Source organism: Eucyclogobius newberryi, unplaced genomic scaffold (assembly GCF_026437365.1).
Source record: "Eucyclogobius newberryi isolate DKJ021-1_F unplaced genomic scaffold, fEucNew1.0.hap1 SCAF_15, whole genome shotgun sequence".
Lineage (NCBI taxonomy): Eukaryota > Metazoa > Chordata > Actinopteri > Gobiiformes > Gobiidae > Eucyclogobius > Eucyclogobius newberryi.
Genome location: NW_027315779.1, coordinates 31828537 through 31845102, shown reverse-complemented (window position 1 = coordinate 31845102; position 16566 = coordinate 31828537). Strand labels below are relative to the sequence as shown.

Here is a 16566-nt window from a genome sequence, read left to right as displayed (position 1 = left end):
CCCACAGGCCTGTTATTCAATACATCCACGAGGAACTGCATTTCATACAAAAGATTGACGTTTACTTTTTATTTACTAGAAAAAAACGGAGGTTAGCATTAGCCACTAGCTCAAAGCCCATATACAACATTTACTTAGAATTACTGGAATTGCATTGCGCAGAAACGCTGCCGTGAAGACCATCGCTTTAAACTTTAAAGCTCTTGGTTTGGACTACAACGGGAATTGTCGTAAATCTGGCCCTGCCGTATTCCGAGCAACCGGAAGTAACAAAAATTCACAGGTGCAGACGCAAAAGCTCCAGACTGTTGAATGGTGTAGACGCGAATGGTCTGGACACATGAATGGTGCAGACGCGAATGGTCTGGACACATGAATGGTGCAGACGCGAATGGTCTGGACTGTTGAATGGTGCAGACACGAATTGTCTGAACTGTTGAATGGTGTAGACGCGAATATTAAATGATAAAAACGATTACATTTGATTGCAATTACATGATTAGTACATCAAAATCAAGTCAAACGATTCACAACATGATTAACACATTTACTTTCAATTATACTTTCACCTGTAGCTTCTTTCACCATGCGGCTTGTCCCCACATTTCCGCATGTCATAATCATAATCATCATAATATAGTTCCCTCAGTGTACGGGACAAAATGAAGACGGACAATTCATCTTAATTTTTTTGGTTATCAATAAATATGTTGCCCTATTAGCAGTGAAGGAATAAATGTGATTAATTTCTGTAAGTAAGTACTGTATTAGTAACTTTAGGATCTGTACTTTAATTGAGTCATAAACTTTCTTTGATGCCATTACACTGGCTGGACTGATCAAATACAATAAGCATTTACAATGAACCATGTGAATTTGGATTAAAATGAAATATTCCACGTTATAGTTCACAATATTTATTTAAAATAATATGTATGTGTGACCGGTGTATTTCGCCTTCTCATTTCGTATCAATGACCCACGGAGGCAGCTGGTTTGGTCTGACAGTAGTTTATTATTACCTGCACAAGATAAACACGAGAGTCGTGAATTGGACTTTCAGTGGACACTTAACATGTGCGCTGTATCTCGTCTCGAGTCCTCCATTACAATGAGGCGTGCTCAACAAACAATCAACATATTACATATTGACAGTACTCATTGTCAAGTTTTATCTTTCGTGATCGTATAGTGAATAATTTGGTACTTAAATCAATTGAAAATATTTATGTGCAATTTTCCTGTCTGTCATTTTTTCTTTTTCTTTCGTGTGTGTGAAACACACTTAAATCAACATCAACATAACATTTCAAAATACATTTCAATATACAACATTAGCACCACACACTTACATACCTGCACAAGATAAACACGAGAGTCGTGAATTGGACTTTCAGTGGACACTTAACATGTGCGCCGTATCTGCGGAGATAGCATTTTGTTAGCAGCTAACTAGCTCATTAGAAAAACACGGTTAACTTATATTTACTGCGAGTTTACGTCAGCAGAAGACGGTAAAAGTAAACACAAGATAAATATAATACTCATACAATGACTAGATTAGCTGGATTAGGATGGTATGGTGTGGTGTGCGATTTCTGAACACCAGCCATATCCAAAAGCTCTTTCATGAGTTGACTTCTCAAAATTTGCTCCTTGATCTGAATGTAGTCTCTTTGGGAAACCATACACACAGAAAAAGTCATTCCAAAGACGACAAGCAACTTGTTTTGCGGACTGGTTTTTGCATGGGAAAGCGTGTGCTAGTTTGGAACAATGGTCCGTAACACCCAAAACGTCAACACTCTTTTTGTCTGTTTGTTCCGCTGTCCAAAAGTCGATGCATACTAATTCCATTGGTTCCGAAGTGTGTATGCTTTCAAGGGGGGCACGATCATTGGGTTCAGGAGTTTTTCCAACCAAACATCTGAAACAGTTCTTAACATGGTTGACAATATCCCGTTCCATCCCAATCCAGAAAAATCTTTGTCTGGCCAAAGATAATGTCCGAGCCTGATCTTGATGACCGGCAGAGTCGTGAAGGCCATTCAGCACTTGGGTTTTTAAAGTGTCAGGCACATGAACATGACTGTTGGATAGTCATGTTCATCTTTATGTCCTTCTTTCTCCTGTATAGCATGCCATCTCTAAGAGAAAGTTTGGGCCAGTACCTGAGCAACTTTCTCACTCCACAGGGCTCACTTGCACGCTCAGCTTTTGTGGGTCTTTTGTGTCTGTGTACATAATAGAAAACTCTGCACAGAATTTCATCTTGCTCCTGCATGTTGGCAAGGTGGCTTTTTGGCAAGGAGGCATGATGGTCCACACCAGTGAGCTGAGGGATGTCTGAACCAGTGCATCTGATTTGGCAGACGCCATCGTTGTGAGCGCTTAACACAGCATGAACATCTTCAAAAGAAAAAGTCGAGTTGACCGCATCCTGAGACTGACCAGTCACTACTTGGCAGTTGTTGGTACACCTAAATGCATTCTGAACTTTCCTATCTGCAACTTCACTGACCTGTGCAAGCAGAGATGAATATGGCTCAGTAACAAGGCGGTGAGCAATGCAAGACTTAACAAATGGCTCTCTACTGAGTGCGTCGGCTACCACGTTCTTAGTGCCGGGAACATAGTTAAGGTCAAAATTATAAGACGCCAGTTTAGAAACCCATCTCTGCTCACACGCATCAAGTTTAGGTTTAGTCAGAATGTAAGTCAGCGGGTTATTGTCAGTCCACACAGAAAAAGTCCGTCCCTTCAGCCAATGGCTAAATTTGTCACAAACAGCCCATTTCAGAGCTAAAAACTCCAGCTGATGAGCTGGGTAGTTCAACTGGGAGAGAGTCTTACTGGCAAAAGCCACCGGTCTGGCCATCTTAACACCAGGCGGCAATTGCGAGAGGACGCCACCTATTCCGTCAAAAGAAGCGTCAACAGCAAAAAAAAAAGGGTGCTAATGTGACACAATGCACCAAGTCATGTTTCAAGGTCTCAAAAGCATTTCTGCAGTCGTCAGTCCAGTCGGAAGGAGTCAGCCTCACTAGACCCTTCTTAAACTTTGGCTTAGGGGTCCTACCTCGCTTTCTCTTTGAAGTAGTGGGCTCAGACACAAGACCAAACAACGGCCTATCTTAGCAGAACACCCTTCAATAAAATGGTGGTAATACAAGACCATACCCAAGAAAGATCTTATTTTCTTAGCACTGGGAGTTTTGCCATCCGACTCCATAAGGCCACTCTCTAGAACGTCATTGATGGCCTGAACTTTGCTCGGGTCGTTTTGACTCCATCTTCACAAACTATGTGGCCCAGAAACTTGACGGAGCACTGGAGGAAATGGTACTTTTTGGGAGAAAGCTTAAGGTTGTTGGCAGCCAACCGAGAGAAAAACATTTCCAAACGCTCTAGCGCTATCTGCTCAGAAGGTGCATACACAAGGAGGTCATCTAAGTAACACAATAGACTTGTGAAGTTTTTGTCTCCAAATATTCATCATCATCATACGCATAAACGTGGCAGGACTGTTAGTCAACCCTTGGGGCATCCTGTTGTACTCATGGAGCCCAAATGGAGAGGAGAAAGCAGTGTACTTCGTGTCATCCTCGTGCAACCTGACATTGTAAAAACCAGAAGTGAGGTCCATTGTAGAAAAGAACACATTGCCACCAAGCGCAGCAAGCGCATCCGTCTGATGGGGCAAGGGGTGTGCGTCCTTAATAGTTCTTGCATTTAGCCATCTAAAGTCATTGCATATGCAAGGACGAGGGGTGAGGAGTATTCACTCTGAGACTTCCTGATTATGCCTATCTCCTCCATGTCGTTTATTGCTGTTCTAAGCTTGTCATAATGGCATGGCGGGACACGTCTGTAAGGGAACCTGAATGGTTTATCGTCCAATAAACGAATCCTGTGAGCAAAGTCTTTCGCCTCACCACAGTCCATTTTATACTTTGAAAATGTTGACTCATACTGCTCAATAATGTGCAGCCGCTTATTTTTCCACTCCAAAGATACATGTCACTGAGAGCTTTTCTAATCTCCTCCTCAGACTTTTGAGTGGGCGGTGGTGAGCTCGAAGAGGACTGAGTATTCACAAGGACATGTTTTGGTTCTGTCAAGTCCTGTACAGATGAGCAAGGAGACACATCTGCTACTTTTGTATTCTTTCTCAATGTGAGCAGTTTTGTAGTGGGACTGACAACTTTAACAGGTACCCAACCATCACCATAGAGCGTAGTGACAACCCTGCCAACCAGGATCTGAGCGGGTCTCGTTCTGGATTCTGTGGGTTCAACAAGGACTGAACTACCCACAGCGGAAACGTTAGTGGCCCACAACAAATGTTCAGTTTCTGGTTGGAGTGTGACACTTCTCCTCAACTTAGCAGTGCCCAACTTATCTGGCAATGTCTCTTTGCTACACTGATCAGAGTGGGACAGTAGTGACAACAAAGGCGGCAACCTGTCACTATGTCCAGAGTCTTTGATTTGAGTCATGAGCCATTTCAAAACGTTACTCCCCAAAATCTTGTCATCAGACTGGCCTGGCACAACTAGGACAGGGACAATTACTTTAAAGCTTTGCACTGATTTAGTGAGGTCATACAGAGCTGTAGGCGTAACCAAGTGACCTCCGCAGCCTACTATAACAAAATCTTTGGCTGTACTTTTCACAATGTCCGGAAAATCCTTTGTGAGTGTAGCATCAGTATTCTCGTTAACTGTGCATGCCATAGAACCACTGTCCACTAGCGCTTTAATCACATGTCCATTTTCGGTGATCACTTCCGTGTGGAACAGGCTGTCGGTCTTTAAAAGTCTCTGTAGACCCTGCACAATCACTGTCTTATCAGGAGTCACAACGCTGCTGTAAGTGCCATAGACACTCAAAATCAATGTCCATATTCAGGGTGGGAGGCTCACTAAACTGATCTGCGTTGTCCCCCCCTGCACGCAGATCACTCAGTTTCCCTTCTGTTCTGGGAGAGCGGGGCAATTGTTCTGAGGGCAGTCTCGTTTGGGGTGACAAGGTAAATAACACAGGAAACACAGATTTTGTTCACGGCAATGTGTAAGAGCCGAGTGAGCGCTCTCATTGCAAACCAAACATGGAGTGTTGGTGAAGCCCTTAACTCTTGTGGACTTTTGATACTTGCGAGCTCTATTGTTGTTCTGAACAGAGGACTGGTTTTGCGAAAGGACTTTTTCCAACATTGTTATCAGCTTCTCCGGGGCTGAATTATCCGACACGTTTGGGGCATGAGAAGCTTCAGGGCTAAGCTCAACCTTGTTCACCATGACTGGTTTTCCTGCCAGAACATCTCAGTCCGTTCTCAAGGAGGTACTCCTCCAACACTTCCTGCACTTCACGAGCGGACCACTTATCAATAGTTTTGGACCTAAAGGTAAGAGCTAAATCTTTGCTGGGGTAGTGCCTTATAAACATACGAGTGACTTCAACACTGGGATTGTCAAACGTTTTACCCTGCTCTCGAAGACAGTTCACAGCATTATCAGCAGCTCTATTCAACCTTAACCAAAACTCATAAGGATCCTCGTTCTCTGTAGGTAATGTGGAGTAAAAGTTAACGAGTGGCACAGAGGAACAAAGGCTGGCACTAAAGTGTTTACGAAGAAGACTGTAAATGGCATTTGGATTCTTTGTGAGCTTGATTTCACCATTCCTAATGCCAAACCTAACAATGTCTTTCGCTCTGCCTCTCAGGTGAATGAGAATCTCATCGGCCTGGTTCTCAAGTGGGTGTTTTTTCGAACGAAATTTCTCATTAACTCTTCCCACTCATCAACAGACATAGAGTCAGAGCCATCCCCCTTAAATGCAGGTGGCTCTTTAGCACACTGCTGAACAAGTGTACCCTGGGAGAGGTCTAATGCACGGCTATGAACTTGAACACTCTTGTCTGGTGTATTATCACGACTAGGCACTTCTGTGGCAGGAGACTTATGTAGTCTTTCAATAATACTGTCTGCTAATTGTTGTCCAATCTGTTGTACCATGTCATTCATTTTGTTCACAAAGTTTATGTCTTCAGTACAGTCTTGCACAGTACTGCACTTAGGTTGATTCAGCGCGGCAGTGGGCCTATTACGTGATGTCACGTGAGTGACATCATTGTCACACTTCAAAGTTTCACCATCAACAACCAGGGGTTCACCCAGAGTAAACGGAACAGGAGAAACTAATAACCCACGACCTCTACCGAACCCGAAAGGTGTGTTGGTTCCGTTGAAGCTCATAGTGATGACCGTAAGAGTCTGTGGCGAGATGAATAGCTGGGGTCCAGATGTCCAGCGCAGTGCAGAGATGACACAAGCTCCTGGGTGGCACGGCGAAGAGAAGACGAGCCCAGTTCGACGTGGTCGACGAGTCACGGCACCAATGTGACCGGTGTATTTCGCCTTCTCATTCGTATCAATGACCCACGGAGGCAGCTGGTTTGGTCTGACAGCAGTTTATTATTTACCTGGACAAGATAAACACGAGAGTCGTGAATTGGACTTTCAGTGGACACTTAAGATGTGCGCCGTATCTGCGGGGATAGCATTTTGTTAGCAGCTAACTAGCTCATTAGAAAAACATGGTTAACTTATATTTACTGCGAGTTTACGTCAGCAGAAGACGGTAAAAGTAAACACAAGATAAATATAATACTCATACAATGACTAGATTAGCTGTAACATTGGCTACACACTTTATCCACTCCAATTCACAAACACGTTACCTCGTCTCGAGTCCTCTATTACAATAAGGCGTGCTCGAGAGATCACGCGACATCAGGGAAGGTGCAAGTGTGCGTACGAACAGGTACCAGCAGATGGCAGTATGCCCTAATTTACTGGGATTTAACATGCTCATTTCAACCATGTTACATATGTGATCGACCACGGGAAAAAACGCCACAAGTCGGCCCGGACCAAACAGAGATAAAGCGAAAATAAGATTTTTTTTTTCAAATGTGTGATTTTCGTTTTTTTGCAGAATGTGCTAGTTAAAATTATGAATGAACCCCTGTGTGCTTTAGATAATACTATTGGTTGTCTTAAACATATACATTAAGCTGTTAAAAATTTGTAGTTTTCGGGTCTTTTTCTCCACCTTTTTCTAGCCAGCGCATTGTTTGATATTTTTCCACCAATCAGCTGCGAACCACATGGCTACAGCTACGTGTTCTCCTCAGAGACATTATTCAGACTTTCTCCAGAGCTTATGATTCCCTGGACTACATTGCAACGTAACTGAGGTACTTTTACTCTAAAGTATTGCTTTAACGCTGTGTTTTAAGGTGGTTTCGTGATTGTTGGAACTAGGTCATATAGGGAATTGGAAAGGAAATGACAAAATCCAAGATGGCGGCGCTCTCGCGGCCCAAATCACTTGCGGTTCACCATTTTGCTACACGGTTTTGGTCCACCTGGTGGTGAGAGAAATAAATTTACTGTCTCGCAAACTTAAGTTAGCAGATTTGCTGGCCCGAATGGTTAGAGACATGGTTTAACACAAAGCGTTCGAGGGTTTGATTCCTGCAGGAGCTTTATTATCTCAAGTTTAAAGCGGGTTAGGTTTGCAGTGTAGTTTGTTTTGGGGTGAGTTAGCTACACTTTTTCTAATACAAAGTCATGGTATAAACTAGTTTTAACCAAACGAAGTAAACCTAAAACTTAGGGTTAGGTTTAGGGGTTAAGGGTTAAGGTTAGGGTTAAGGTTAGGGTCAGGGTTTAGGGTAAAGGTTAGGGTTAAGGTTAGGGGTTAAGGTTAGGGTTAAGGTTAGGGTTAAGGTTAGGGTCAGGGGTTAGGGTTTAGGGTTAAATCCAGACCCATGTGATTTACATTTTCACAATTCTTTGTTTTACATTCAATTCACGCCCATTTAAATTGTTTCTCAGCAAGACAACACCAGCAACTCATTGTTTGGTCCTTGTTCACATCAAATGCATCGTAAACTTCAGGTTTGGACCCAAGAGTGAAAATTATTGATGGATCAGCAGAATTAGCGGGACCGTTTGCCATGTTTACTACGGTCAACCACCTGTTTACTTCTGCCCGGCTCCCGCCATGTCGTCCTCGCCATGTCGCCATGTCGCCACTTCCTCCTTTCCAATTCCCTATATGACCTAGTGCGAACCGTTTCGTGATGTCACTTTAGCCTCGTCACTTTCGCCTCGGGCACCGGAGCAGAGACAGAGCAATGCTAAGCTAACATGCTGCTTCAGTGCACTCTGCATTATAAATACGGGCTTGAATTTAATGCTGAATAATTAACATCACGTAGTCTCTTGAAACTAGCTGTTTTGGGATGGTATAAAGTCTGTGTCTTCGTGTTTTTTACTGTTTTACTGTTAGCCGCTAAAAGCAGTGGAACAACTTGACCACAACAACTTTTTTAAACATATGCAATTCTTTATAGCCTAATGGGGACATAAAAATATACTGATTTGTTTGGAAATAAATAATTAAAGAAAAATAATTGTTTTGGAATAATTGGGATTACTATTATTATTATTACATTTTCTATAATTCAGCCTTGATCTTCTACCACAACTTTGTATTGTGTATATTCTCAGTAATATGCGATATGGGAGTTTTTGTTTATAGGAGATCTTCTACTGAAAGTGTTTTTCAAACTTCCTATAAGTGATCTGTTCTTTTCTTCTGTATCTGCCTCTGTATCTTCCTGCGTTGCATCAATGAAATTTCCCCATGTGGGACAATAAAGGAATATCTTATTTTTTTCCTTTTCAAGTCTTTTAAAGGGCCATGACACAGTGTTTAGTATGTTTAGTATAGTTTATGAGAGCCGACCTCTGGTGTGCAGACCTGAACACCGCTTTTTCAATAACAAAATAGAAATTGTAAATTCTTTCTATTTAACTATTTACATAAGCAAAGGGTATTTTGTATTCTGGGCTACATTGTATGGCAGTTATTGGATATGTATTCAATATATTATAAAGAGAAACAGTGTAAGCATTACAAAGACAAAAATATTTTTATTTAACAGTCAGGCTTTCATCTCCACCTGCTCCTGCCTCTCCACCTGCTCCTGCCTCTCCACCTGCTCCTGCCTCTCCACCTGCTCCTGCCTCTCCACCAGCTCCTGCCTCTCCACCTGCTCCTGCCTCTCCACCTGCTCCTGCCTCTCCACCAGCTCCTGCCTCTCCACCAGCTCCTGCCTCTCCACCTGCTCCTGCCTCTATTCCTTAGGCAGAAAAAATCATTAATAAAATACCCTTTCTATGGCAAAATATAAAATGCTTACCAGTTCCTTCTAGGATGAGTCTTTTAACACACAAGTCAAAGTCTTGAGGAGTAATCTCCCTACAAAACAGAAACAGTGACAGTTTAACTGATATAGATTTTTTTGTAATGTACTTAGCATTTCCAGGTATAAAATGCTGCATATGTGCCAAACACAAAAAACATTTGACAAGTTGTCAGTGATCAATGAAGGAACAGAAACAGAACACTGTTTCTAATAAAGAGCAGATCACGTGCAGTTGGGGCATCACCATTTTGCGACACCTTGTCGCCGTATACGGAAGCTTTTTTTCATTGCATTACAGTTTGTTCAAATTCATTCAATAGTCTGGGCTCCAGAATGGTGACGACACCATTGCCCTAACCGCAACTGAGCGGATCAAATTGACAAATTAAATAAAAATATGTCACTTTAATTTTTCATAACGGTCTATGTAATGCATGCAACTGTTGGTGTTGGTGTTTTCTTTTACCTCGATCCAAGTGCAGTCGGAGTTCTTCAAACCTGCAAACTTTATCCATTATCTGAAAATACAATAAACGTGCCGGGATTCGTTTAATGTCTTTCCAAGTAGGAAATGTATGTAATGTACCAAGTATCTAAACTATGCAGAATCGCACCATTATCACACATCCGATATGATGTATTATACATCCATCTGTACAGCAATTTGTGCTAGTTTATAAGTGAACTTACTAATACTGGCTACTTACTAATAATGAAACGTAAAACTGTGATCAAGAAAGATAGAATATAGTGTATAGTGACTTTGTTTTGTGGACTAATCATAAACAATCAAAACTCATTCCGAACATGTTTAAAGTGGAATGTAATACGGACGGCGCTAACATGCTAATGCTAACATACAGCGCAAACATGGCTAAACACACAAATTGCATTTCCTTAACAACTCGAAACGTGACAACATAAATGGTGCGTTCTAAGTGCACAGACATAGATTGTATAATTCATACCAACATGTAGGCTGTGCTGGCTTTGGACACAGCGTGGTAGTAAGTACTTGACCAGTCGAAATGTGGACTTCACCGACAGACTTCACAGAGCTCATTCACCGACGTCACAACGCCACATGCGCGAGTGAGTGACAACCGATAAAACTTCAGACCAACAAAGTGTCTACTAAACTGATGTTAATTCTACAGCGTGCGCAGAACCGATAGGCTTATATATCCGGAGCTCCAGCGCAGACAGCGGTGCGGGACAGTCTGCATGCCCGGGTCTCGGGGGTTCTCTTTAAACTGTGTTTCGTCGTAAAACGAAGTAGAAAAACTCCGGTATAGAATGGGGCTTGTATGGGGAGACACGCACTGATGACGGCCAAGAGCCTGGAGGAGCCTGGGGGAGCCTGGAGGAGCCTGGGGGAGCCTGGAGGAGCCTGGAGGAGCCTGGAAGAGCGTGGGGGGAGCGTGGGGGGTAGCCGTGTGACGTCACGTGAATGCTCTCTAGCGCTAGTGCTGGCCGAACGTGTTCCCTGGAAAAGAGCCCATGACCTTTTTCTACTACGCACGTTCTTCCTCCACAGACGGCTTACAGTTTTTTCACGTGGAACGTAAGTACAAGTCTATGATAACTGATGAATGATTAGTGATGATTAGTTAATGATTAGCTTAGTTCAAAAACTATATATGTGTACCAAGCTATTACCGCGTATTACGTTTTTACAGACCGTTAATTGCTAGCGTTTTGCTAACCACGTGCGGGTACCGAAGCTAGCTATTAGCAACTTTTTGCACGGTTAGTCAAATGGTGACTTACTTTGCATGGTTCTCTTGAGTGCCTGCAACGAAGACAGTATTGTTTGGCCACGTTAGAAACCAAGATCAGTCTGATCAAATTGCCTATTTTCTTATAACAAGACAGAGGTTTATAAGCGAAGCTCGTTGCCTGACATATTTTGTCAGCAGGACTTCCACTCGGTCTGTAACGGGTGGGGACAACTCACCTGTACTTCTATAGGGGTCGCCTCATTACGGCCGAAAACACACAATTGATGCAGTTGTAAATGAAATTGCATCCTAAAATCTATGCATGTCTCATGTGTAATTTTTTTTCCAACAAATTTTTGAGTGTAATTTTTGACATGTACTTATGGGTTTTAAATTTCATTTCGATGACATCAAAGTTCATTGTAGCATATAGTTAATGTGTTAAGGCATAATCCTGTGCTCTAGCAAATATATGCTAGAGCTCATGTGGTCTTTGCAGACGTTGCCTATAAATATGAAAAACACTTTATAAAAACACCATATACAACAGGCTGTGGATAAACGTACATAAACAGACTCAAATTAAGCTCTTTGTTGTTTAGTGCGTGGCTCTTAAAAGAGCCGTTGTGGGTCAGTCCTGTGGAGGACATGACTACTCTCTGGGCTGCCATGGCACTGCTCCTTCTTCTGAGAAATGTGCCTTAAACGCCTCCCTCACCCTCAAGGCCTCTCTGGATGCGTTGTTTGCCCCGATCCGCCCCACACCTGGAAGTGGCTCCTCCTGTGCTCCAGCTCCCCACGCTCCAGGCACATGCTCCGGCGCTGTGGCCCACATGAAATTGTGGAGGAGACATGTCGCCTTCACGCACTTCTCCACAATTTCAGGGTGGACTTCCAGGCGCCGCAGGAACATCCTCCACTGTGAGGTCCATATCCCGAAGGCGTCTTCAACCACCAGCCGTGCCCGAGAGAGGCGGTAATTGAAGACCCGGTTTTCTATGGGGAGGCGCCCACTTCCAGGGAAGGGTCGCATCAGGTGTCTTTGCAGCGGGAAGGCTTCATCCGCCACAAAGACATGCGGCTGTGGGCCTCTGTCTTCAGCCCCGGGCAGGTTCTGGTCAGGGGGCAGCTGGAGAGTGCCTTCACGCAGGGCCTGACCAAAGGCTGAGTTGGACAAGATCCCCCCATCACTCGTCCTCCCGTATCCCCCCACATCGATTACCCGGAAACGATACCGGGCATCGACCACGGCCAGGAGGACAAGGGAATGATCCCCCTTATAATTGAAAAAGCGGGATCCTGAGTTGGGAGGGGCCTTCAGCCGGACATGTTTCCCGTCAATAGCTCCACAGCAGAGAGGGTAGTTCCACCGCTCCTGGAACTCTGCTGCAATGGACCTCCAGTCCTCTGCTGTGGGCACAGCCATAAAGTCTGCCACGAGACAGTCCCAGATGACAGCTGCAACTTCAGGGACGATGGAGGAGACTGTGGACACACCAACCCTGAAGCTGCTGGCAATTGTCCTGTAGGAGTCTCCAGTGGCAAGAAAACTGAATAAAAAACAAAAAAAACAAATAAATAAAACAAATTATACATAGCCTGAATATAGTTTACTTGTACTTTTATCAAATATACCCCAATCAATTCTAAAATGGTGCACTAGAACAGGCAATATAAAGACATTTAAATAAAAATACACTTGCTGTTGTATGAGCGTCGAGCTCCGTTTAAATATAGTTCAAACATCATCCACTATTTACCCTGGTTACTTTTATTAGCTATGTATGAATACACTGTTATTACATGAATAATTACTGACCGAAGACAGATGGACAGGCGCTCAGCAGCTGGAATTGAGCGCCTGTAGTTGGTGTCCTGGTGGGTTATCCTCGCACCAATGCGGGACAACAGGTCGTCGAACTGGGGACGGGACAGACGAAAGTAGCACTGAAAGCGCTGGTCGTCGAGCCGCAGCTCCTGCAGCAAATGGTGGAATTCACCAAACTCCGTTCGCCTCTGTAGTATTTGGTGAACCCACGCACGTCGCCGCCGAGCCTGGCGCCTCCGAATGAGGGTTTTCAGAATCAAAAACGTGAACACTTCTGTCTCTATATCCGCCATTTTCACCAACAGAGAGAAGCCGCCAAACACAACACCTCCACTGCGCATACGCACGCGGCAAACGCGCGTCTGCTTATTATATTTCGTCTCTGCTCCGCTGCGTTGAGAACGCGGCGTATTTGCGTTTTTCTTCATGCGTACTTGCGTCCAACTTCGCCAATACGCGCGAATAGGCGTTTGCGGTCTGAACGGGCCATCAGTCGCTTCAAACCGTATCTGCGACCCACCACCTCCCCAGCTCCTCCTCTGCATCTATTATTCTCTCTACCTTCTCTCCACATCTACCACCACCAGTCTCCAGGCTCCGGGGGGAAGGTATCTAATTCAATCAGATCATGGAGTGCCCATGATCGCTACGCCTTCCACCGGGGTCTGAGCGCCAAATAAACTTTGCAATAAAGTTCGCTAAAACATCTTTTCTGCTTTTGTGTCTGAGTCTCTCCAGGGTGAACTTAATGTATGCCTAATGTTAGACAAATGGAGGTGTTCAAAACTAAACAGTACATTGTCCTTAACTACGTCAATAGCAGTACTTCTGTGTCATTTGGTCATGTATATTTTGTTTCAGATCATGGAGAAAATCGCAAAATATGACAAACTCAGAAAAGAGCTGGATGCAGGTGAATAAAGAGTTAATGGGACAATGTGCTTCTTTCATATACACCCTTTTATACTGTTTATTATTGTTAATTTATGATTTCACTTTTTTTTTTTCAGTCAGTGTGTCGGTGTAATCCCTCATTCGTCCAGGCGTGTTCCATAGTAGAAAAAGCTTCAGTTGTAGTCATCTGGACTTAGTTTGAAGCAGGACAAAAGGGAAACTGAACAGAGAAGGAAGGGTGTTTCTATCCCTTATGTGTCTGGCCTGTCGGAAAAACTGCAGAGAATTTTTAGACAACACGAAGTCCCTGTTTATTTTAAACCAGGAATCACTTTAAGACAAAAACTGGTTCACCCTAAGGACAAGTTGCCGACTCAAAAACAGAGCAATGTAGTTTATTCGATCCAATGCAGTGAAGAAAGCTGTAAAGAACGGTACATAGGTGAGACAAAACAGCCTCTACACAAGAGGCTTTATCAGCACAGAAGAAATACAAGTTCAGGACCACAGAGTGCCGTGCATCTCCATCTTGAAGCCTCTAATCACTCGTTTGAAGACGGTGAGGTGAAGGTTTTAAGCAGGAGAAAAGATGGTTTGAAAGAGGAGTCAAGGAAGCTATTTTTGTTAAAAAAGAAAGACCTTCTTTAAACAGAAATGGAGGGCTAAGATTCAATCTTCCTGGTATCTATAATGGGATACTGAACCCCTGGAAAGGTAGAGGACCAGGACCAGGACATTTAGATGCTAATCAGGTACTCAGGGTGGTTGAGCCAGGGTCTCACAAAGACAAAGAGGATTCTAATAGCCCATTAAAAATTCTGAATAGGCTCGGTAGATACAAGGGGGGAGTTTCTGTTGAAACAAACAACTCTTTCTACTTCAGGAAGGCTCCGCCCAATGGGCGGGTCTTACCACAGAACAGTATTAATATCGGAGTTCTCGATCTAAATTCTTTTATTGACAATGACTCTTGGATGAGAGTCGAAACGTCTATTTTCAAACTGAGTCCAGATGACTACAACTGAAGCTTCAGTCAGTGTGTTTACATGCATCTTAACCATCCACTTTAAACTCTCAGCAACTAGTTTAATTTTACTAATACTAATGCTAACAGCTTTGCCCGTACAATTTTAAGCTAACATGTCACACAAATTCCTTGTATTATAGGGTAGTCAAAAATGTCAAAATCATTTTGATGGATGTGTACTGAAGATGTGTGTTTATGTACACCGTAATCGTTATTTTCTCTGTCTCTAGGAGAAATCACCAATAAAGGTTTTGACATACAAGTTAAAAAAACTTTTGATGGAGAAGTCTGTTGGTAAGGCGAACATAATTGATTATTTACTTGTTAGTATTGTGTCTTGACGTCCCTGTCGTTTCCCCTCTGCATCTCGGTCTACTATTTTGTTTTCATGATTGCAGATGGTGTGGGTGCTAGCTCCTCCAGCAATGTACAAAATGGTATGTATTTGTAATTAAAATATTAAATGTTTTGTGCTCTCCTCCTTGAACCGACACCTTAACGTGGTGGAGGGGTTTGAGTGCCCGAATGATCCCGGGAGCTATGTTGTCGGGGGCTTCATGCCCCTGGTAGGGTCTCCCAAGGCAAACAGGTCCTAGGTGACGGGTCAGACAAAGATCGGTTCAGAAGCCTCTTATGACGACGACACAATCAAGGCAGTTCACGTCGCCCGGATCGGCGTCACCGGGGCCCCATCCTGGAGCCAGGCCTGGGATGGGTGCTCCATGGCGAGCGCCTGGTGGCCGGGTCTTACCCCACGGGGCCCGGCCGGGCACAGCCCGAAAGAGCGACGTGGGGCCGCCCTCCCGTGGGCCCACCACCCGCAGGAGGATCCATAAGGGGCCGGTGCAGAGAGATCTGGGCGGCAGTCGACGGCAGGGGCCTCGGCGACCAGATCTCCAGACAAAGAGACTAACTCTGGGGACATGGAATGTCACCTCGCTGGGGGGGAAAGAGCCTGAGCTTGTGCGGGAGGTTGAGCGATACCGACTAGATATAGTCGGCCTCACCTCCACGCACAGTTTGGGCTCTGGAACCCATCTCCTCGAGAGGGGCTGGACGCTCCACTTCTCTGGTGTTGCCCGCGGGGAGAGGCGGCGGGCTGGTGTGGGCTTGCTGATAGCCCCTCAGCTCAGCCGCCACGTGTTGGAGTTTACCCCGGTGAACGAGAGGGTCGCGTCCCTCCGCCTTCGGGTGGGGGACAGGTCTCTCACTGTTGTGGCGGCCTACGGGCCGAACAGCAGTGCAGAGTACCCGGCCTTCTTGGAGTCCTTGGGAGGGGTACTGGACAGTGCACCGACCGGGGACTCCGTTGTTCTACTGGGGGACTTCAACGCCCACGTGGGCAATGACAGTGACACCTGGAGAGGGGTGATCGGGAAGAACGGCTTCCCCGATCTGAACCCGAGCGGTGTTCAGTTATTGGACTTCTGTGCTAGCCACGGATTGTCCATAACGAACACCATGTTCAAGCACAAGGGTGTCCATCAGTGCACGTGGCACCAGGACACCCTAGGCCGGAGGTCAATGATCGACTTAGTTGTCGTGTCATCAGACCTCCGGCCGCGTGTCTTGGACACTCGGGTGAAGAGAGGGGCAGAGTTGTCAACCGATCACCACCTGGTGGTGAGTTGGATCCGCTGGCGGAGGAGGAAGCCGGACAGACTTGGCAGACCCAAGCGCATTGTGAGGGTCTGTTGGGAACGTCTAGTGGAGCCCTCTGTCAGTAGGGTATTCAACTCGCACCTCCGGGAGAGCTTCTCCCATGTCCCGGGGGAGGCTGGGGACATTGAGTCCGAGTGGACCATGTTCT

General features: G+C 44.7%; 1 protein-coding gene across 1 annotated transcript; it reads right to left on the bottom strand.

Moving 5' to 3' along the window:
• Positions 1 to 11659: 11659 nt before the first annotated feature.
• Positions 11660 to 13128, bottom strand: LOC140360411 (uncharacterized). Its single transcript, XM_072445619.1, has 2 exons — positions 12827 to 13128; positions 11660 to 12557 (listed from the first exon to the last, which is right to left on the bottom strand). Exons 1-2 carry the CDS (start codon positions 13126 to 13128, stop codon positions 11660 to 11662), a joined length of 1200 nt encoding a protein of 399 aa, XP_072301720.1.
• Positions 13129 to 16566: the final 3438 nt, after the last annotated feature.

What these genes read in the sequence shown, in the direction of transcription:
- LOC140360411 (XM_072445619.1), bottom strand. Translation starts at nt 13,128, where the DNA reads ATGGCGGATATAGAGACAGAAGTGTTCACGTTTTTGATTCTGAAAACC. An exon ending in CGCCTGTCCATCTGTCTTCG is followed by an intron (nt 12,558 to 12,826) that starts GTCAGTAATTAT and finishes TTTTTTATTCAG; the next exon opens with TTTTCTTGCCACTGGAGACT.